This window comes from Emys orbicularis, chromosome 15 (assembly GCF_028017835.1).
Source record: "Emys orbicularis isolate rEmyOrb1 chromosome 15, rEmyOrb1.hap1, whole genome shotgun sequence".
Classification (NCBI taxonomy): domain Eukaryota; kingdom Metazoa; phylum Chordata; order Testudines; family Emydidae; genus Emys; species Emys orbicularis.
This window is the reverse complement of record NC_088697.1, coordinates 27,484,891-27,508,071: the sequence shown is the minus strand read 5'-3', so window position 1 is coordinate 27,508,071 and position 23,181 is coordinate 27,484,891. Positions and strand designations below refer to the sequence as shown.

The following is a 23,181-nucleotide window of genomic DNA, read 5'->3' as shown; positions in this document are numbered from 1 at the left end:
TCATGAACCTATGCAAATCCTATTGATTTTAGAGCAAGTTGTGGGTGCTCAGCACCTATCATGCTCCCCAGAGTTGTAAGGCCCCTCACCACTACCTGCCTCTAACATGAAGCAGTCTTATCTTTGCCCCCTGTAGCTCAGCTCCCTGAAACCAGCAGCCTCTGGCCACACAAGCACTGCCTTCCAGGTCCCCACAGGCCACCCCCTCTCTGTATAGGCTAATGATAGGAGCACCCCATCCCCTGAGTGCTCAGAGCGCTCCCTGCAGTGGCCAGCCCCTGTCACTGGCCACTCCCAGAAATGACCAGGTAAGCTGTGCTTGAAGAAGCAGTGTACACGCAGCGTGACTGGCACAACTCAGGGTCAGGTCCTTTATAATGTCTCAGCACTGGCATCTATTTATAGTGAAACAATCCTACATTTATTACTAAACGTTAAGATTTAAGAGTTCTAGTGAGTAAGGATTAGAAGTGGAAATAGAAATAGTTGCACAGGCAAAGGGCAATCCAAGGTCTATGCTTAGCAGTGGTTTCTTTTCCTATATAACAAAGTAGATTTTTCTCCCAAGGAGTCATTCTTTCGAAGAGCTGCTGGTTTTCAGTCAGCCAGGATCCAAGCATTCATGAACATCCCAGGCCCGTCAAGAGGTTTCCCCAATGCCTGGATCCCAACATGTGTTACTTGTCCTCCAGTCCTAGTCCAGTGAACCTTTGAAGTGCACCCTCAGATAAGACACTTCTCCCCCTGGCTTGTTTGTTCCTGTTAGCTACACCTCTTGCTGGTCTTTATTAGCATGCAGTTCAAAGTGGACACAGTCATACCAGCAAAAAGGAGCATTTGCCAGGATAGCTTATTTTATTTGTAGATCTGATATAAACTATACTGGCAAAAGCACTATGCATACAAGCTGCATCTCCACTAAGAGGATTTGCTGGGAGATCTATATCCATTTAGCTACACCAGCAAACCTTTTCTAGTGTAGAGTAGACCACAGTGACTGCATTTAACTCAGCACATCCCAGTAGCTGAGGGCTTTAAAACAGATCCACATCATCATTTTCCCCATTTATTTTTATTACCCTGCTTATTCTGTGTGAAATGTCCTACCTAGCAAAGCTGTAGTGGAAACACGAAGCCGTAGGAAGATTATGAATTTAAATTGGCTTCCAGTCTAGCAGCAGACTTTATCTGGAGGAATTGATTGCTGCAAGTTTATTGATGTGTCTATGTTTTATCATGTCACATGTTTATTGGGAGGGCTCTTAAGCTGTAAATTAAGTGTTTCCTTTTGCACAGAGCAGACTGGCATCTCATTAGTCATCTACACCTGGGTTTATTTCTCACCAGCTTTTGAGGAATCCTTCGAGGATGTCAGCTGCAGCATTTCCAAAAATCAGGAGCCAGTTTCCCCCAACAATCATGAGATCGTCTTAAAAATCATAAGATTAAAAAAAATGTGGGTTTTTGGGGGGGGGTATTCGATTTTTGCTGTCTGAGCCTGTAGGAGGGGTGTCACATTTTCTGCTTCTCAACCACAAGGGCTAGAAATGTACTTTAATCTCCGAAAACTACCTGAGTCCAGGAGATGGGGTTTTAACAGAAGCCGCAAATATCACAAAGCTGGCAAGAAAATCATGACTGTTGGCAGCACTGCAGCTGGAACCAACCATCCTAGCCCAAAAAATTACAAGAGGGCCTGAATCTTCTCTCCCGCTGGTGTGAATAAGGAGTAACTCTCCTAAACCCAATGGAGTTACATTGCTGCAAACAAAATCCAAATCCACATCCGAGATCAGTGGTTTTCAACCCATGGTCCACGGATCCCTGGGGGTCCACAGACTATGTCTAAGAGTTCCAAAGGAGTCCGCATCTCCATTCAAAACTTTTTAGGGGTCCGCAAAAAGGTTGAAAACCACTGTCCTGGATGCTCAAGAAATACTAGGCATTTTTAGGGGGCTTTTAAACTGTTTTTTTAAACGGCATTTTTGTCCAAATGGAAATTTCCATGTTAGTTTTGGATTAATTTTTTGGGTGGTGGGGGGAGGTTGTTGCAAAACCCATTTTTTGCTTGTTTGTTTTTAGTTTTGTTTTGATGAAACCCCAAAAACTTTTGATTTTTTTTTTTTTGACAAAACAAAAATCTGTTTATTTTGTTTTTTGTCAATAAGTTTCATGGGAGTAAAAAAAACACTTCTCAACCAGCTGTCACCTCAATCTCAGCCTGGGACTCTGGGTAGGACGGCAGTACAATTGGTTATATTCTTATTCCCTAAAGACCCCAACCAAAATCCAGGCCCAAACGGAGTTTGGGTAAGAAAGAAACCCCTTCCGCCCACTTTTTAACTTTTATTCCGGTAGAAAACAGCTTAAAAAGTGAGTGTGTTACTTTTCTCCTCCACCAAAATGAAATCTAATTTTCCATTTTGAAACCTTTTGTTGGCCATGAAAAATGTTGAACACAATAAGAAAACTTAAATTTGGTCAAAAAAGGCATTTTCTATCGAAAAACTAAAAGCTTCATTGGAATATTGTCAAGCAGCGTTAGCATTAGTAACACAGGGGAGTGGATATGAAAACAGTATTGATTTCTTCTCTCTCTTTGCTGCATGAAAAGAATTGGTTTGTTATTTTAAAAAAAGTTTGCCTGATTCAGGCAATGTCTCTTTAAGGGGAAGGTTTCCACCTGCTTCTTTTATCCAGGCCAAACCAGGGGTGCACACATGTAGCTTGCACATGGTGGTATTATTACCTCATGCAAATCAGCCTATCTCCTCAATGGAGATTGGCTGCTGGAAGCCTATGCAAATTAATCAGTTTGTTCTTTTTTTATTTGTCCAACTAGGTTGGAAAGAGTTAAAATTCTCCTGGGAGGGGGAAAGGGGGGAGTCCATGTGAATTTGACTATAGTATTCTTCCTTCTTCAACTGATTCTGTGCTTTGGCTCTTTAATAAGGAGACGACCTATATGGCAAGTTAGAGCAAAGTTGACTATTTCTCCCCTTCCCTTTCTTTCAGCTGTCCCTGAAGAAGGTTCTGACCCCAGGCGTGGTGGCAGCTGTCACTTTAAGGGTAAATGTTTGATTTATTGAGATAAATGCTGGAGTTAGGTGGCAGATTGCTCCGATTGTCTTTGGGATGTCACTATGCCATGAAGTGGCACGCTCTGTGTTTTTGGAAGTTAAAGAACAAGCATGGGGCGGGAGAGGGTTGGAGGGGAGCCGTGATCAAGGTGGGAGTGGGACGGAGAGAGGCAAATTGAATTGGAGAGGTAACGGGCAGGAGAGAGAGAGACTCCCCTCTAAAGTATTCCCTCTCCTGCTCCATCTCATCATCACTGTGCGTGCCTCTTTAGGGACCATCTTTACTGTATGTTTTGTACAGCACCAGATAAATTGTCATTGCTGAACGAACAATGGGAGAGGGGGAAAGAGGTCAGGAGAGTCAGTGATTGGGCCCCGAACTGAGGAGTAACAGTGGAGCCCTTTCTCCCTGGTTAGCTCAGTCAAGAAACCGGTGTAATAAACTCTGGGGAGAGGCCAATAAGGAAAAGGGAGCTCGCACCCCGATTGCCACTCTGATGCCAGAAATGAATGACGCAAAAGGTGAGAAGCACAGTGGTCTATTGAGGAGGGGGAAAGGAATGAGGGAAATGCGGAGAGCAACCGGAGGGAAAAGGCATCCTCGGAGCTGATGAATATTCTATGTTGAGGAAGCAAGAATTTGAAAGTCTGATGGCTTATTGTAATTACACATTGATGTGTGTTGTTCAGTGGAAGCCACATGTGCCTGGGTCTGTTATTAAAATCAGTTGTGCCTTCTTTTCAGCACTCAAGATGAGTGGCAATGTGGCAGACTCCACGGAAGCACGCAACGAACCCGACCAAGTGGAACCAGGTAAGAGACTATTCCAGGACGTGGGGTGCTTGAGGCGGGAGGCATGCACTGTTGGATGTTGTGTTCTGTGCTTTGCGTCCGACTCCTCAAACCAGCTTGTGTGTTGCTCAGGAATCCACACTGGGGTAAATCTGAGCTCACCCCCAGATGGGAATGAAAGATCTTTTCTTAATAGCTGTTAACCAGTTCAAAGCTCAGTAATGTTCATCATGATTAAGCACTGAAATAGATCCAATGGGCGGTCAAATGGGTTAATAGTGTTAATATAGGCTTGAAGTACCCAACCTTGCACAGATAGCTCTTTATTGTATTTCAGGGCCTATTCAGGAGTCTTTACGCAGACAAAACTCCCAGGGTCACATTCTTGCTTGGTGTATATGCCACTGGAATGAGTAAAGTTACAACAGGGATTACTCTGGCATTCATTTTACTCCAGTGCTCCCTGAATATGGATTGCTGATGAACGGGGCCTTTAGCTTGATTTTTTTTTTTTAATGTAAATTTAACACAGATTTGCACTGAATCCTCCAGTCCCACTGGAGGGGAGAGTGCAATATACCAGATGTGTCACTTTCATATTTTACAATATTCAAGTAGGCTCCCATTGACTATAATGGGCTTTGACTTCAGGACAAAGATTCCAAAGAGCTCCGGGTCAGAGTTACAAGTGGTTGGCACTCACAACTGGTGCCAGGTTTTCAAAAGGGCTCCGCTTCCACTTAGGCGTCAAAATGTGCACCAAAATTTCAAAACGTTCTGAGAACCCGGCAGCACCCGTTGTGACATAGCCAGATATTCCAAAGATCTCGGTACGACATCACCTAGCCAATGTGCAGGGCTCTTTTGCAGCGGAAGTCAGTGAAGAATCTCTGTCTGCATTACCACAAAACAGAGTTTTAAATGCGAACAACAAAATAATTGCATTATAATAGGACGCGAACTAGTCCTTTATTCAGAAGTGGAAAAGTTCTATTGGATTAGCCAGGAACGCCTCCTTTAGTTAGTGTAAATTTCTATGTGGAAGGGCAGGGTTAGAATCCTCACTCCACTGAAGTCAATGTCAAAAGTCCCATTTCAGTGATGCTAGGATTTCACCCCAGATTTTCAAAAGAACACAGGGCTAGATTTTTAAGTGTTCCATGCTCACAATGTGGGCCAGATATTCAAAACAGCCCTGCATCCAATGCGCAGCCAATCTGGCCCATTGTTATGGTGTCTACATAGGTGTTGAACTCTTGTGAAATTCTGGCCCTATATTTCCTGGAAGATAGCAGCAATCTCTTTTTAATTGTTTCAAGCCCGGGGAACTTTAGCTCATTACATGAGTCAAGCTCTCTTTCTAGTATCAGTTCTTTACACAGTGATTGGGCCTGATGTTGCTCTGTTGCACTTGGTTAATGGCAGAGTAATGTCTGCTGAAGTCAGTGGTGTTGAATTGATATGAAACTTGTATAGCTGAGATCAGAATTGAGCTCACTAGATATAATACGTTCATTTTAAATTAGCTTCGTAACTAGCTGTATTTAAACAGGAAAATAGTGATGAGTTGGAAGTGAAAGTGCACAGGTGAAGCACCTTTCTTTAAAAAACATGAATGAATAATCGGAGCTGAGTGAATATTGCTTTAAGGGCCTTGAAGCCATGCAGAGAAATAAAAATCTGTAAAGATCTTGTATTGGAGGAAATGCTTCTGTTCCGTCAGAAGCAACAAATTGGTTGTTAATTTTTTAGAGAGTCTCTTAATGCAACCTCTGTAGCTGCCTGCTATGTTCAGGGTCTTCAGAAGTGAACAGACTAAGGGGAGACTGAGACAACATGTGAGCAGATACTGCAGTGAAATTCTAGCTTCTCAATGTTGCTCCCCAAGACCTTTGCCCCTGCTACAATAAGCCATCAAGCCTGGATCCTGTGAATTGCTAAGAGCTCTTGGCTCCCATTTCCCCCCCAAACCACAATAGAATATAAGGGTGCTCAGCGCAGGATCGGGCTTTCCAGCTAAGTTTAGTGTGTCAGATCTCGCCGCTGATGCCAATGGATCTAAGCCAATTGAAGGGATCTGGCCTATATTTGATTCTTTAAAAACCTGTTTTTACCTCTTATTCTGTGAATTAATAAATAACCAGACACGTTTAGTGAACTTCCTGAAAAGTTCATTTTATTTTCACTGATTCACGCTGTCAGGGGAAGGGCTATTGCTATTCATAATAGTAACTTATTTTGCTTACGAGCTCCCCATGGAGAAGTCCCCTTTGAAAGGCTTGTTAATTCAGGGCTGGTTTTCTTCCATTTTTAAAAGATCTAATAAGTTGGAACAAACCAAACAGCCCCCAGGTATCTTGTCTCCTCCCAGGAAGAGTTACCCAGCTACAAATATTGTAACTATAAAGAATGGAAAAGTACTAGGGCCAGATTTACAAACACCTAAAGATGCAGATAGGTGCCTATTGGGAATTGCATTTATTTTCATTGACTTTTAATGGGAGTTCTGCATCTGGGACTTTCTTAATTGCCAAAGCAGGTTAGGCACGTATCTGCCTCTTCAGGCACCCAAATATCTCGGTCGATCTGGCTCTAGATCTAAAAAACAAAGCTAAAGGCTCTGATGGGAACTGTCAACAAAAGCATAACTCATGACTTTTCCCCGTGTTACCAGAACTTGCTGAAATATGATGACCTATTTTCACTGGGGGTGGGGGGGAAAGTATTAACTTATGAATTTGTTTTCATTTCAAAGTGTTCCAAATGAACCCATTTTTTGATTTTCTTTTTCAAAATTTCCTAAATATGGTCTATTTCCCCCACCAAAGAAGGTAGTGAAATTTTTCCTTTACCAAAAGCCCCTCCAAAAACTAGTGCTAACTATTTAGCTATCAAAGCCTTTGAATTTTTATTTTGTAAAAAGGCATGACGTTTTTGATGCAAGAGGAACCATTTTGACAATGTCGACAGTCTGGGATGAGAAAGTTTTGTTTTTAAAAAAGGCTTTTCCTGCCTTCTCCACCACAACAGCAACAAAAAAACTTCTTCAAAAATTTCAACCTGCTCAGTGTTACCCCCAGCCACTCGGGTGCATCTTCAGCTCCCCTTAGTGCTAACAGGAGGGGAGAGTGCTTAGCACCTGACAGCAGTGGGTTTTTTATTGCAGTGTAGACCTACTCTCAGTGCACTAGCTCAACTAAAGGTAGTACGTGTATGTCTCCTTGAGCTGTAAATTACACCTCCAGCTGCAGTGTAGATGTACCCTCGGTGACTTACCTGAGCTCACTCAAGAAGTCTGTGATGGAGCCAAGAATTAAGCCTGGGTCTCCCAAGACAGCCTAGGTCTTTAGTGCCCTAACCACTGGACCATCCTGCAACGCTTACTACCAGGAGTAATTCCTCTGACTCCAATGGAGCGTCCTATGCTAACGAGGGCTGTGCTACATGGCCAACTCATCGGGGCTGGGACTGCCTCTTACTGTGTGTTTGTACAGTACCTACTACGATGGAGTCCCTCCTTTGGGGCCTCTAATGGAATAAATGTGCGCAGCATCGCCCGGCTGGGCTGGGGACTTCCCTTGTCTTTTTCTGTAAGGCACCGCTGTGGGGCTGTCGAAATACTAAATGAAATCATCATAATCCTGAAATGAGCGGGGGGGATAGATAGCTGCAAACGAAAATATGGGGGTTAGCGGAGGGGACAGACCCCTCTGGTGTGCTGGATCTGTTGGTCTGGGCTGAGAGACAGTGTGTCTTTTCTCTGGGAGAAAGAAGGCAGCACGAGGGAGTGGAGCTTCTGCGTGCGTCTTTCTCTCTCATCTCCTCCTTTTCCTGCCTGCCCCTTGGTGCATCTTGAGCCCAGTTCGTACGGGGGAATTGACACAGGCCAGGCCAGCAAATATTGGGTTGATTCCAAAGGGAGTGGAGGGGGCTCAGCACCAATCCGCGTCGCCCCTGCTCTCCAAGCCAGCAAGCAGAGGGCTGCACCGTCCTGTGGTTGTCTAAACCACCAGTATACGGTGTAATGAAACGACTAGGTGAGCCTCTCCTTCCTTTGTTCGTGTCAGGCCTTTGCTGTGCACTATCTGCTCTGATCAGAACTGTGGGTCACACTTTGATTTCACTGGAGCTCAGTCGGGATTGTGGGGTGGGGGAAGCCAATGTTTAAACAAAAGTGCAACAGGGAAACACTTCAAACACAACTGTCAGCAACTGAATGGCTGCAGGCACTGGGAACATCTTCCATCCCCACCCCGCTCCACCTGGCAAGTGGGGAGCTGCACAGCCTCACCGGAGACCAGGGCGAGCACAACACGTGGGCATCCTAGGACAAGGAAGACAAAGCAGCGGAGCCCTCTGCAGCCCAGCTTTGCCTGTGCTGCCAGTGCTTCGGGTGCACCCCGCAGGGCCCTCCTGGACAGGCCATGGCTCACTGCATGGCTTTGTGCCGCTGTGCTGAAGCTGGGCTCCAGAAAAAAACATCAACAATTGTCCAGATTTGTGAAATGCAGAGGCCCCACCTTTGGGAGCAAGGTGGCACGGTTAGAAAACTGGACTGGGAGTGAGAGGTCCTGGCTTCTCTGGCTCACTCTGCTGATGACTTGACTTAGACCACACGCTGAGTTATTTAACCCATGTGTCTTTGTTTTCCCCATGAAGCGCTTCCAAGAGCCCAAGCAAAGATCTGGCCAATTGAGCACCCCAGCTTGCATCCAAGGCAAATGAATTACAGGTGCCCGACCTCTCTGATAATCAGCTCCTGAGGAGCTTGTTTCCCTTGATTTGGGAACCACTGTTCTCCCTCTTGAATCCTATCCTGGCCTCATATCAACATCCTCCCACTGCCCAGTGCGGGTTACAGGTCCTCCTCTGTGCCCATCTGCAGAAGATGTGAGTTGTCACAGGCCCAGCTAGGGAGCTTCAGCTCAGGTGGTCTCCAGGCTGTTGGCCAAAAGGGTGGCTATCACCCAAACTTTACTGGCAGGAGACTCAAGAGACTGGAGGCAGTTCCTGAGATGGGAGACAATCTCTGCCACCAAAGCCACCGCACCAGGCAAAAACCTCACAAGCCAAAAGCTCTCCCCTTCTCTACTGTCCACACTCTATTGCTTTTGGAAGTCCCAAGTGCGTTAATCTCTATCGACTCTGCTGGGTGCTTAGGGGATGGATGGTCTTGCAAAGAGGGCAGGGCAGCTTGGTTCAATCCCCATCTCTGCCACAGACCCCCTTGGGTAATCTCAGTGCCTCAGTTTTCCCATCTGTAAAATGGGGCAATAAACCATTCTCCCTCCTTTTGTCTAGTTAGATTGTAAACTCTCTGGGGCAGGGACTGTCTCCCCCTATGGCTATGCCTATACTGCAGCTGGAAGTGGAATTTCCTGCTCAGGAAGACATACACGTGCTAGCTTTGATCAAGCTAGTGCACTAAAAATAGGTACGTACTCAGGCAGCCAGCCATACAGCCCTGGCTACACTGATATTTTTACCCAGCTGGCTCAGTCAAAGGTAGGGAAGGTACATCTATACAGACCCAGTGCAGACATCCCCTTAATGTCTGTGCAGCGCCTAGAATAATGGGGCCCTGATCACTGTTGGGGGCCGAAGGTGCTGCTGTTCATAATAAGGGTCAACGTAAAGCTAATTGGCTCAAGACTCAATGGGGTAGGGAGTCTTCCACCTCTAGGTCAGTGGTTCAAATGCAGGCCAAGGGAACAGTCCTCTCATACGCTTACTCCCAGATGGCAGTACGACGACTCCTGTGAAGTGAGTTGGTGGGTTCTCAGTCCACCGGGTAGTGCAAAGGGGCTCACATCCCACCACCCCGTGCAACTCCCCTCAGCACCCCCAATGAGTTCCTCTGCCTCCCCCGCCCTGCACCGCAGAGGGATCAGCCCCAGGGCGGGGCCCAGATAAATAAAGGCAGCCACAGCCAGCAGTGAAACAGCGAGTTGCTATGGCGCAGGGGCCTGCTCAGGATTTGCATACGGCTGCTGATTTCCATAGTGCAGCTAGGTCTGAGGCAGGAGAAATTTCCATATGCCCAGCTCAGAGGCAGTTGGGGTGTGGGGAGAGGCATAGGAGGGGGGTTATTTGAAATTCAAATGAAGGTGATTAGGGGGTTTTACATCCTCAGGAGGGGAGAGGACAAAAGGGGGGGGACAAAGGCTGCTTTTATTCTAATCAGGACGTTATCAGAGGGGGGTGAGCGCACCCTGTGGTCTCGGAAGAGCAGGGGCATTTTGGAAGGGCAGGCCTGCTTGCCTCTTCTTCCAGACCCCTGTCCCTACCCCTGCAAACCGAAACACTGCCCATGGGAACAAGTCCTGCTCTGAGGGGTTTCCTTCTGGAACCTGCCTGCATCTCTCCCCCCCCCCCCCCCGCCTCCTCCCCTCATGTGGAGATTGTGGGTCTATCTGGCAGGAGAGGGATGAGGAGACAGGTGTTCTCCAAGGCGTTTGTCTACGCAGGAGAGGTGCACAGGTTTAACTTAAACCAGTTTTTAGCCTAAATGGGTTTAGCTCCACCAAAACAGGCCACTCTCAGCCCTGGGAAAAGCCGGGGGGGGGGGGTATTGCACCAGTTACATCAATCAATTGGAATTCACACCTGTAGCATCTCTTCCATGTAGACCAGCCAGACTCCAGGTTTGTCCATTAGGTCATTTGTTAATTGACACCGAAGCCCTGCCCGGCTTCCTCAAGAATCCTATGGATCCCTCCAGAAATGTTTCTTAAATCTAACCTTGAAGAGGGGGTGATTCCAAGCAGGGATGCAGTGATGTAAGCGCAGCATGCCACACACCTCCCCCCCCCCCGCCCCCCCGTAGTAGTGACTGCAGTATCGAATGTACCTACCGCTCTCTGGTGTCTCACTCCCCTTGCTCAGACCTATGCTGCCCCTCCCTGGTATCTCACTCACCTTCTCCTCTCTCTTCTTCTCCCATAGCCTATCCCTACCTACTATCTGCTCACCCCTCTGCCCTGCCTTCCTACCCTGGGGAACTCCTTCAGCCTGGATAATGTGGGAGGGAAGCATCTGTCTCTCCTTCTCCTTGCCACCCTGCAGCCTTGTTCCTGAGCGCATCTCCCTGCACTGGGTTGACTGGACATGTAAAGGAGGAAGCTTTAAAGGCACTCCAAGAGACAGACCACTAATGGGGAGTGGCAGGTGCCGGTCTGCCAACACTCCAGTCAATAAGATTATTCATCAGCAAGGCAGCCACGTTCCCGACAGCAGGAGAGAGGAGCGAGGAGGTGTTTCTTTCCTGACTCTGGTGCCCTTTTTGAGAGCTAGCTACTCTGTGCACCAACCACTAATCGTGCTGGCTCTGGAAACAGTGGCCCGGGTTGTCTTTTGCACGGAGATATGCCTGGCACAGGCAGGAGTTGAAAGGGGGTTGTCAAGCAGCAACTTATGCCTCCCTGCTTTTTCTGGCACGTTTGCTCTAGCCCCGTCCCTCATCTTAAATTAGAGCAGCTTAGATGCTGTTCTAACTTACACCAACTGGGTATGATCTCTAGGGGGATCATATGCAAGCTGTAAATTGTATAGCACGGGCAAACTCCATCCAGCATGCTGCCATGATGTGTGTGGGACAGTTGGTGTAGGAGCTAACGATACCACTTGGTGCCAGCTGATTTCTCCCCTACACTGAGGATGCTCTCTGCTGGCCATTTAGGGCCAGATTCTGCCACTTAGCAATGCCTGAGTGGTGTACAGCAGCCAGCACAGAAGGAGAAAATCTGGGCTATTAATTGAAGTAACTGGAGGTAAGGTGATTTACACCAACTGAGGATCTGTCCCTTTATGTTTAGCAACAGAATAGTAAAATTGGGACATCTTTTTGCTCTGTGATTGTACAGCGCCTAGCACAAGGGGCTCCTGGTCCAGGACCAGGGCCCTAGGCATTGCCACAATACACCTAATAAATAACAATAAAATAATGTAACATCCCTGATTGACATGGTTATCACTGATACAGCTGTACTGTATGACATCTGTTTCCAACCATTTATTAGTACTGTTACTTATTTGTACTCTGCTATCATCCAGAGACATCAAGATCTGGGTCCCATTGTGCCAGGAACTGTACAAAGGCATAGTAATGGGTCATCTCTTCCCCAGTGAGCTTACAATGTATGTTCAAGGGATGGTTGGCTCAAATTTGGCCCTATATGTAGATTATAAATTAATGAGCTTTTCCAAAAATGGAATATGTATAGAAATGTTTTCCTGCATTTTTGTTTGTTTAAACCAGCCATTCCCTTGTGTATATGCCATTCAAACATAGCCTCTTTGTTCTAATGCATGAGACCAGGAAAGTGAAAATGACTAGCAGCAGGGAGTGCCCTGGGAGACTGTTGTCTCAGTACTTTGTTGACTTAGAGCGATACTCTAGGGGAGGCAATTTGGCTTAATGTATAGCGTAATGGGCTGCAATGCAGCAGATCTGGGTCTGTCCCAGCCCTGCCACTGGATTGCTGGCTGAATTTGGGCAAATCCTGTCAACGCCTGGTGCCTCAGTATCCCTATCTGTAAAATAGGCATAATGATGCTGACATCCTCCACGGTAAAATGCTTTGAGATCTACAGATGAACATGCTGTATGACAGCTAGGTGATGGTATTAGCTCAGCCACAAGTTGATGGTCTGGCTGCAGGAATCACTGGGTAAAATCTGTTGCCTATTCAGATTAGATGATGGTCGCTTCTGGCCTTAAACTCTATGAATTGTCTAAGCTGAGTGAGATGCAAAAACAAACCAATGTAAATACCCAGGAGCCTATTAGACTTTTACCATTCTTTTCATTTTGACCATCAAATTCATTTGTAACCATAAGTAGGAACATTTTATTTGTTCAGTTACTTTTAACTTGATGCTTAATATAAGAGTCCATTTCAATGCAGCTAAGAGGTTTTGCTCCTTTATAACATCTGACTCAAATGCCATTTATAGCTCTAATGATTGTTGCTGGGGGCTTTTCCTTCCCCACTGCTGAGTGAGCATTGAATATCATGTGATAGTCGACATGATGGAGCTGATGGGAGCAGCAATCATGTCAATAGACAGTCAATTAATGTGAGCAAGCCAATTTCCTAACCATTTGTTTCCAATATATAAATCATCCCATTGCAATAATTTTCTTCCTACTGCCCCCTGTGTGATGCTGTAATGACATTTTACTGTATAAATAATTGCAGCTAGCACACTTTATGTGTTTCTGGCATTGTTCCTTCCTTGACATTGTTCCTCTTTCATTGTTCAACTGCACAGAATGTAATTCTCCAAAGCAGCACATGGAAAATCTGTTCCCCCAGTGAATTCCCCAGCTCCTCCTTATAAAGATTTAACTTGCCATTAGTGTGCAGTCCAAATCCAAAATTTCCTAGTGACCAAATCCCCTTCCATTCTGTACAGCTCATTCAAAATGTAGGGTGAATTAATTTAGGTTTTGGGGGAGGGGTTCTGTCTACAATCCTGGTCGTGTAATCAGTATGTTGCCAACAGGTTGCTATCTTGGCAAACTGATGCCCCCTGTAGGTGACTAGCGCATGGTCTCAGAAGATGTTGTAAGACCAATTGTTGTCATGAGGTAATTATAGCTTGTGTTTTCTTGACTCTTGATTTCTTTTCTCTCCATTGCTGCGAGAGCTGGCTGCCTCCTGTACTTCTCTATTTGTCACAAATAGAAAGTTTAAGAGGCAGAGAAATTCTGCAAATGAAACATCTCTGCCCATTAGCCATATCGTAGACCTGACCCAGCTTCTTCATCATGAAGGGAAAAGGGAGAGAAGACTAACTAACCCAAGGAGTTAGCAGTAATCGATCTTATGCTTTAACAGGGGAACAGCAACAGAATTTCCCCCAGCATGCCCACTGCCTCACATGAGAAGCTTAAAATGCAAAGGGATGCAACCCAGCCACCCCAAGAGAAGCCCAGTATCCTGTTTTCCGACAGTGGCCAGTGCCACTGTATCCAATGGCTCACCCTTGTCCTATGCTTGTTGACACCCCCAAAGAATTCTAGTAGATTGGTGAGGCGTGGTTTCCCTTTACAGAAGCCATGCCGACTCTTCCCCGATGTATCTATGTATTCTGGTAATTCTGTTCTTTAATATAGTTTTAACTAATTTGCCTGGTACTGGAGTTAACCTTACCAGCCTGTATTTGCCAGGATTGCCTCTGGAACCTTTTTTAAAAATTGGTGTCACATTAGCTATCCAAAAATCATCTGGTACAGAGGTTAATTAAAGCAATAGGTTACATACCATAGTTGGTAATTCTGCAATTTCATATTTGAGTTCCTTCAGAACTCTTGGGTGAATACCATCTGGTCCTGGTGACTTATTTCTGTTTAATTTATCAATTTGTTCCAAAACTTCCTCTAATGACACCTCAGTCTGGGACAGTTCCTCAGATTTGTTACCAAAAAAGAATGGCTCAGGTGTGGGAATCTCCCTCACATCCTCAGCCATGAAGACCTATGCAAAGAATTCATTTAGCTTTTCCACAATGACCTTGTCTTCCTTGAGTGCTCCTTCAGCACCTCAATTGTCCAGTGGCCCCACGGATTGTTTGGCAGGCTTCCTGCTTCTGATGTACTCAACAAAATTGCTGTTTTGAAGGATGCCTTTTTGTCTCTAACTGCTTCCTTTACTTTGTTGTTTAGCCGTGGTGGCATTTTTTGTCCTCTTACTTTTTTTAAAGAAAATTATTGTTTGGGGTGTATGTATAGTTAGAGTCTGTATTATCGTGTTTTTTAAAAGTTTCCATACGGCTTGCAGGCATTTCACTCTTGTGACTGTTCCCTTTTTTGAACTACACAAAAGTGAGGACGCTAATAACATGTAAATTAAAAAGAAGTTAAATGCTACTGTGGTGGGTTTCTTTGGTATTTTCCCCCCTATAAAGATGTTAAATTTAATTACATCATGGTTGATATTACCGAGCAGTTCAGCTATATTCACCTCTTGGACTAGATACTGTGCGTCACTTAGGACTAAATCAAGAATTGCCTCTCCCCTTGCGGGTTCCAGGGAAAGCTGTTCCAAGAAGCAGCCATTATTGGTGTCTAGAAATGTTATCTCTTTATCGCATCCTGAGGTGCCATGCTCATAGACAACATCGTTGAAATCCTCCCTTATAATTGGGTTTTCTGTTTTTGTAGCCTCTCTCATCTCCTTCAGTATTTCACAGTCACTGTCACAATTGTATATTCCTACTGTTACACTCTTATTAGTCAAGTGTGACATTTCTGTCCCTAGAGATTCTGGGGTACTGTTTGATTCATTTAAGATTTTTACTATATTTGACTCTATGCTTTCTTTCACATACAGTGCCACTCCCCCACCAGCATGATCTCTTCTGTCGTGCCTAAATATTTTTGCACTGGTTGTGATGGTGACACCAGGGATCCAAATGGGGGTTGTGCTGGTTGTGATGGTGACAGCAAGGATCCGAATAGGGGTTGCGTTGGTTGTGAACTGACCACACTGTTTGACTTTTCGGTTGTAAACAAAACACTCCTGGCAAAAAATCCGGCCGGAACCCTGCTGCGGCTCTCCCCTCCCATCCCTAGAGAAACCTCCCCAGGCAAACTCGCACCAGAGCTGGTGCCAGCATTATGCAAAGCAGCCACATACTTGCTGGCTGCCAGATGAACCAGGGAGAGGAGTTGGCTGTTCGCCTGAAGTGTTACTGATAGCCAACCATGATTATTCCTTCCAACCTGAGCACCCTCAAAGTGGGAGTTGGGGGAAGTACTCTGAGGGTGGGAGGAAACGTTCTCAAAGCAGGACAGCCCCTCATTTCAGTACCCGGCGCTTTCCCAGCTTGGCACACACCCTCATGATTAAAGAGGGCCGGACTCACTCTGCCAGTTCAGACCTTGCTTGGAAATGAAGGATTCCAGCTTTAGAGCAGAACTCCAGGCTTGGGAGGTTTAGGTTCCTTCGGAATCTGGCACAGCACCAAGAGTAGGGTGACCAGATGTCCCGATTTTATAGGGACAGTCCTGATATTTGGAGCTTTTTCTTATATAGGCTCCTATTATCCCCCACCCGCTCTCCCAATTTTTCACACTTGCTGTCTGGTCACCTTACCCAAGAGCCAGGCTCTGAGCTGATCTAAAGCAGGGGAGCACCACTGAAGCTGATGGAGCGGTGGGTGTTTGACGGCAGTTGAGGATCTGACTCGTTCGTGTGCTTTTCTTTCTGGTTGCCTGATGCTGGGCAAGACTCGATTTCAAACAAGGATCCTTACTGCTTGCGCAGCATGTTCCTCTAGTGAGATTGAAGAGGATACTACCATCATGCAAGCCTGTGTAGATCGAAACTAGATTTATATTATTAGTTCTTGGGAAATCATTGGCTTAAATAAATGGAAGAAAGATTTTTATTTTTTTTTGCCTAACCTCAAACTTATTTTCAAAGGAGCCAAAAGGAGTTAGGCACCCAATGCCCATTGACATTCCCATTGGGTGCCTAATCCCCTTAGGCTCCTTTTGAAAATCCAAGCCCAGATGTTTTGTAAAAACTAACCCTCCCTCCTAGCTAGTGTCTTTTATAGTGAGATAACGGAGTCCAAGAGCCTGTAAAGACCTTGAAGGAACAGAACAGAAAGGGATGGGTAGTGGCCAGGCTGTGTTTGGAGGGAAAGAGCAGGAGGAGGAAGGTGTGAAGCTGAGAATGGCGGCACCTATGGATTAGACATGAGCCTTTGTTGGAGAATTTGGATCCGGGACCTGAACTCTCTAAAGTTTGGGATTCAGCTCTGGGAGGTTTGGCTCAAGCCGTTGTAGAGATTGGCTGGCTGAAAATTCACGTCCAGATTTGGAGTCCAAGTTCCAATGAACTCAGGGATTTGGGTGGGGAGCGGGTAAGATGTTGATCATCCAAGGGAAATGAGTGAAGGCCTGTGCTGTATCTTTGGGTTGGATCCTGTCTGATTCCCCTTGCTTTTGCCTAGCTGCCTTTGAATCAAGGAGTCGCCTTTTTTAGCACAACCCCACAGCACCTTCCATTCCCTTAGATCTCCTGTAATTACTCAGGGCCACAAATTCCCTCAAGAATTGCAGGTGAACCTCCTCATCACCTGTTTACCAGCCTCTCCCACAGCTTCTCTGCGCTTGCTATCTAGTTGTCGGATAGCCAGGGATTAGGGAACACCCTCCCTCAGTAACCTCTAAGGATGCTGCTTGCTCCAAGCCCCACCTCTGCTGAGCTCCCCCGTGACAGCACAGTGGGGGCATCACCCGGGGAGAGCTGGTTCTCTGTATTTCAGTAAAGATTTGGTACCTTCGGGAACCATTGAGTTGCGCAACAGCCACCTTTGTAACCGCCTGGTCTTATTTTCATTGCCTCCATCCTGCCGCCCCATCTCCCTGCCTTTGTTTGTCACGCTCACTTGTTGCATCTTGTCCTGCACTGAACGGTGTGCTTGTCGGGGAAAAGAGCGGGTCTTCATGTATGTTTGTACAGGGCCGAGCGCAATGAGGCCTGGTGGGGGGTCTAGGCGCTTTAGCAACACCAAGATTCATTCTTGTTCTTCTCTGTTGTAGGAAATGAACGAAATGGGCTGGACTTTAACAGACAGGTAAGATCTACCCAAACATTCCTCTCCTTTTGCAAGGCAGGTCATTGCATTTGCTGATCTCGTTGGGTCCCCAGGAATTGTTCTTCGTGGGTCAGAATGACTGATGCTGCTTCTCTGTGTAGGCCTTTCTAGTCCATAGTCCATTTGTTGATTTAAGATTTTGTTTAAATCCACGTGAACTTTTTTTTTTTTTTAATCACGCTATGAAAGGGATTTTCGTTCCATTGGGGGAGAATCCAGCCTCGGCTCCAGGGTGCCACAGACGTTCTATTGTGTGTGACATTGTCGCCCTCCATATGTGTCTGGGTGCATGGGGCCGATGCACCTGAGTGTGAGGGACAGGCATGGTGAGGGTGGTTTGAGTTCTGGCTGTGCCTGGGTCAACACTATTATTTTCCTGGGATGGGGAGCTGAAAAGCCACAGATTCCCCTGCAGATTTCCCTTTGCAAGATAGCAGGGGGCAGGAACATCAGACAAACATAGACTGCCCTGACATTTTAAAAGATCTATTTCCAGATATAAGTGAATGAATCTGGACAGGAGTGGGTCTCAAGAACTGTCTCCTTTGCAGCCTCCCCTGGACTCTTCCCTGCCACTGTGTTGTAATCAATGTTAGGTTCCTGGTTGTGGTATCTGCCAGGGCTGTCAAGCGATTAAAAAAATTAATCGCGATTAATCGTGCTGTTAGTAATAAAATACCATTTATTTAAATATTTTTGGATGTTTTCTACCTTTTCAAATATATAGATGTCAATTACAACACAGAATACAAAGTGTACAGTTCTCACTTTATATTTATTTTTATTACAAATATTTGCACTGTAAAAAACAAAAGAAATCGTGTTTTTCAATTCACCTAATACAAGCACAGTAGCGCAATCTCTTTGTCATGAAAACTGAACTTACAAATGTAGAATTATGTACACACACAAAAACTGCATTCAAAAATAAAACAATGTCAAACTTTAGAGCCTACAAGTCCACTCAGTCCTACTTCAGCCAATCGCTTAGACAAATAAGTTTGGTTACAATTTGCAGGAGATACTGCTGCCCACTTCTTGTTTACAATGTCACCTGAAAGTGAGAACAGGTGTTCGCATAGCACTGTTGTAGCTGGCATCACAAGATATTTACGTGAAAGATGCATTAAAGATTCATATGTCCTTTCATGCTTCAACCACCATTCCAGAGGACATGCGTCCAAGCTGATGACGGGTTCTGCTGGATAACGATCCAAAGCAGAGCAGACCGACACATGTTCATTTTCACAATCTGAGTCAGATGCTACCAGCAGAAGGTTGATTTTCTTTTTTGGTGGTTTGGGTTCTGTAGTTTCCACATTGGAGTGTTACTTTTTTAAGACGTCTGAAAGCATGCTCCACCTAGGGTGACCAGATGTCCTGACTTTATAGAGACAGTCCTGATTTTTGGGTCTTTTTCTTATATAGGCTCCTATTAACCCCACCGCCTGTCCCTATTTTTCATACTTGCTGTCTGGTCACCCTAGCTCCACCCCTCGTCCCTCTCAGATTTTGGGTGCTTAAGCCTTGGGTTGAGTGCTGTAGCTATCCTGAGAAATCTCACATTGCTACCTTCTTTCCGTTTTGTCAAATCTGCAGTGCAAGCATTCTTAAAACAAACAACATGTGCTGGGTCATCATCCGAGACTGCTATAACATGAAATATGCGGCAGAATGCGGGTAAAACAGAGCAGGGGACGTACAATTCTCCCCCAAGGAGTTCAGTCACAAATTTAATTAACGCCATGTGCGGCCGATATAATAGGCAAGGTAGGGTTACCATATTTTGAGCCTCCAAAAGGAGGACACTCCACGGGGCCCCGGCCCCGCCCCCAGCCCCGCCCACGCCCACGCCCCAACTCCGCCCCTTCCCCAAAGTCCCCGCCCCAACTCCGCCCCCTCCCCTGCTTCCCGCGAACATTTGATTCGTGGGAAGCCTGAAGCAGGTAAGGGGGGTGTGGGGGGAGGAGGCACAGCCCAGTCTGGCCCCCCCGGCGTCTCCAGCCTGGGTCGGCTCGGGCTCTGGGGTGCCGGCCCTGGGCCAGCCCCCGGCCGAGCACCCCCGGCCCGCCCAGCACTGCCGGTCCCCGGCCCGGCCCCCGGGCCCCCGGCCGAGCACCCCCGGCCCGCCCAGCACTGCCGGTCTCCGGCCCGGCCCCCGGCCCCCGGCTCAGCAACCCCCGGCCCCCGGCTCGGCACTGCCGGCCCGGCCCCCGGCTCGGCACCGCACCGCCGGCCCGGCCCCCGGCCCAGCACCGCCGGCCCCGCATGTCCCGATTTTCCCGGACATGTCAGGCTTTTTGGGATTTCCCCCCGGACGGGGATTTGGAGCCCAAAAAGCCGGACATGTCCGGGAAAATCCGGACGTATGGTAACCCTAAGGCAAGGGGAGGCAGTGCCTCTCCTAGTGCAGGTTTCAGAGTAGCAGCCATGTTAGCCTGTATCCTCAAAAAGAACAGGAGTACTTGTGGCACCTTAGAGACTAAATTTGTTAGTCTCTAAGGTGCCACAAGTACTCCTGTTCTTTCTCCTAGTTCAGCCGTCCCTGCTGCCCGACACCAGGGCTGTGGTGACCCCCCTCCCGCCTCTTCCCTTCCCTGCTCTGATCCTTCCCCGAGGCTCCCAGGGACTGCTGCTGCTACCTGATCAGTCTTCTTCCTCTCTGCTCCTCCACTCCCCTTTTGGAGGTCCCCGCAGCTCCCTGCAGCTTCTCTCCTCCTTATTCCCCCTCCCCGTGGGGCATGGGGTGTATGTGTGTGAGGATGCGAGTGGCAGGCAGGGGAGTGAGGAGGCATAGGGAGGGGATCCCTGAATAACTTTTACACCGGTGAAAAAGCCTTCCAGAGACCTTGTAGCCAATCACTGAAACTGTTAAAGGGCCATTAAAGTGGTAATGAAGCCATTTAACAGGCATTTGCCAACGGCCAGGAAGCCTTTCCCTTTGGCCACATTCAGCTGGCTTTTCTATTGTAGCAAAATGTGTTATTTGGGGTTAAAAACCATTTCCAAATTCTTGATCTAGGCGTTTTATTCAAACCCAGTTTAAGTAAAGGAGTCTGGCAGGGAATTGTGTGTAAGAAAGGTGATTAAACTACTGCCATAATGCAGGCTGTCAATGACAAAGGCTTTTTCAAAAGGAGAGATTAGGCTTCAGTTTGGCGCAGGTGGCGTGAAAAGCCACATCTCTCTATAATACAGTATACACCGATCAAACTCCCTACCATGCAGAGGAGAATCCATCTGGCAATTGATCTATAGCTGTTGCCTGTTCAGTTCCCTTAGGGAATGTTATTAGTGCTTTAAGGTGAAAAAGGGGCAGGGTCTCACGGCGGGGAGGGAGATCAGCAGCAGGGTGAGGAGGCAAGCAGCAGGTTGGCGAGCGGCAGGCAGGTGGGGGAGGAGGTCAGTGGAGGGGGGGGACTTTACTGGGGGGGTGAAGAGGTGAGCGGCGAGTCAGCGGTGGGAGGGGGCAGGGGCAGGGCCTGGGGCGGAGAAGGGATGGAGCATGGGCGGGGCCATGGACAGAAGAGGCAGGACAAGGCGCTCGCCTCCCCCAGGGGAAGTTTCACCCACCATCCATGATTAACACATTACTTTTTTAACGAGTATCATCAGCATGGAAGCATGTCTTCTGGAATGGTGGCTGAAGCATGAAGGGGCATACGAATGTTTAGCATGTCTGGCATGTAAATACCTTGCAATGCCAGCTACAAAAGTGCCATGCAAACGCCTGTTCTCACTTTCAGGTGACATTGTAAACAAGAAGCGGGCAGCAGTATCTCCCATAAATGTAAACAAAGTTGTTTGTCTTAGTGATTGGCTGAACAAGAAGTAGGACTTAGTGGACTTTAGGGTCTAAAATTTTATATGGTTTTGTTTTTGAGTGCAGGCATGTAACAAAAAAAGGCTACATTTGTAAGCTACACTTTCACGATAAAGAGATTGCATTACAGTACTTGTATGAGGTGAATTGAAAAATACTATTCTGTTTATCATTTTTACAGTGCAAACACTTATAATAAAAAATAATATAAAGTGAGCACTGTACACTTTGAATTCTGTGTTGTAATAGAAATCAATATATTTGAAAATGTAGAAAAAACATCAAAAATATTAAATAAATTTCAATTGGCATTGATTGTTTAACAGTGCAATTAATCACGATTACTTTTTTTGAGTTAATCACATGAGTTAACGGCGATTAATCGACAGCCCTAGCATCTGCAGCCATGGCATCTCTGATTGGCCGGAGATTTTTGAAGACCGTGTTGAGAAATCCCCCCGAATCTTGAGTCCCAGGTCAAAACCCTCAGGTGAGGCAGGTAGAGTCAGCACTTCTTACACCGTAGATCCCAGCTCCTAAAATGCTGTAGGGCCTTCTCCAAAGCTCATTGAAGTCAATGGGAAAGACTCCTACACTGACTTCTGTGGACTCTGGATCAGATCCTCAGAGCCCAAAGGAGGTGGAAGCCTAGAGACAGATGTGGGAGGCGGCAGATTTGTGGGTTCGCTCTGGCCTCTAGCCATAGGGTTGGGGAGGGGAAAGCCATAAGAGGCTGGGGCTATCTCAGGGCTGTCATTAGGGATCTGAGCAGATGTTGCATATGTGCAAATTCATCACCCTGGTGATGGACAGGCTGTTCTGGTCCTTCCCCTTTTCCACTGCACTCTCTGCCCCTCAGGGTTTGCCCTGGTGGTTTCCATCTGAGAAGGTGTGAGTGGGCCATTTATCTGTTTGTTTGCTTTGGCTCATCTGGGCTTGGGTGGATCAGTCCCTCCCCATCAAAGGTGTCTTGACCCGCTCAGTTGTCTTCCATTGGAAAACCACACTAAAAACAAAAAAGCCTTGTGGCTCCAACTCTGTGGACTCCAGAACTGACGGCAGGGAACTTCTGTGAGCCAAAGGGATCACCTGAGTGGCTCAGAACTAGTCGTAAGGGAAAATTCCATCGAGATAGAAATAGGCAGCGAAAGTACGTTGTGCCGGATCTAAAGCCACTTGAAGTCAATGGAAAGACTCTCATTGATTTCACCAGACTTTGGATCAGACCCAGAGGCTGCTCTGGACCTCATAGGATTGGGCCCTACTACGCTGAATGATTTACATCAGAAATGCAGACTCAGCAATGGGCTGTTTCCCCATAGACTCCCCAGTGCTGGCCAAGCCATCTAGACAGGATTTCTTTGTAATGACGGGGGGGGGGGGAATTAAACATCAGGTCATCACTTTCCATGTATACTCCTTCCAATATGATGGGCATTTATCAGAATGTCGGACAGGTATGCATCATCAATGCTTTCATTAATCTCTCCATCCCGTTTTATTGTGGAACAGTTGGTTGTCTTCTTCGTCTCTCAGAGAAGCACAAACACTTGCCACAATAATATACAGTAGGAAACAAGCCCACAACAGCAAAGTGTCCGGCATAATAGGTTTGATCCTTCCCCAGTAGAAGTCAGTTGCAAACAGGGGTGCTGGAACAATTTGGATAGTGGAGGTGCTGAGAGCTGTTGAACCAATGTATATGATGGAAACTACTTCAAGCCAGGGGGTGCGGCAGTACCCCTAATTCCAGCACCTATAGTAGGTTTTGACATTAGTCACGTCTGCTAACATGGTAGAGTCCAGTGTGGTAACAACCAGGGCCGGCTCTACCATTTTTGCCGCCCCAAGCAAAAAAAAAAAAAAAAAAC

General features: G+C 46.7%; 1 protein-coding gene across 1 annotated transcript in view; it reads left to right on the top strand.

The window, feature by feature from the left end:
• The window catches only part of POU2F3 (POU class 2 homeobox 3), a 59,020-nt gene that overhangs the window by 3,448 nt on the left and 32,391 nt on the right, over positions 1-23,181 (top strand). Inside the window, exons 2-4 of the mRNA XM_065417187.1 lie at positions 3,016-3,069; positions 3,826-3,894; positions 17,432-17,466. Of these exons, the coding sequence (XP_065273259.1) occupies positions 3,016-3,069; positions 3,826-3,894; positions 17,432-17,466 (158 nt within the window). The remainder of the gene's footprint in view (positions 1-3,015; positions 3,070-3,825; positions 3,895-17,431; positions 17,467-23,181) is intronic.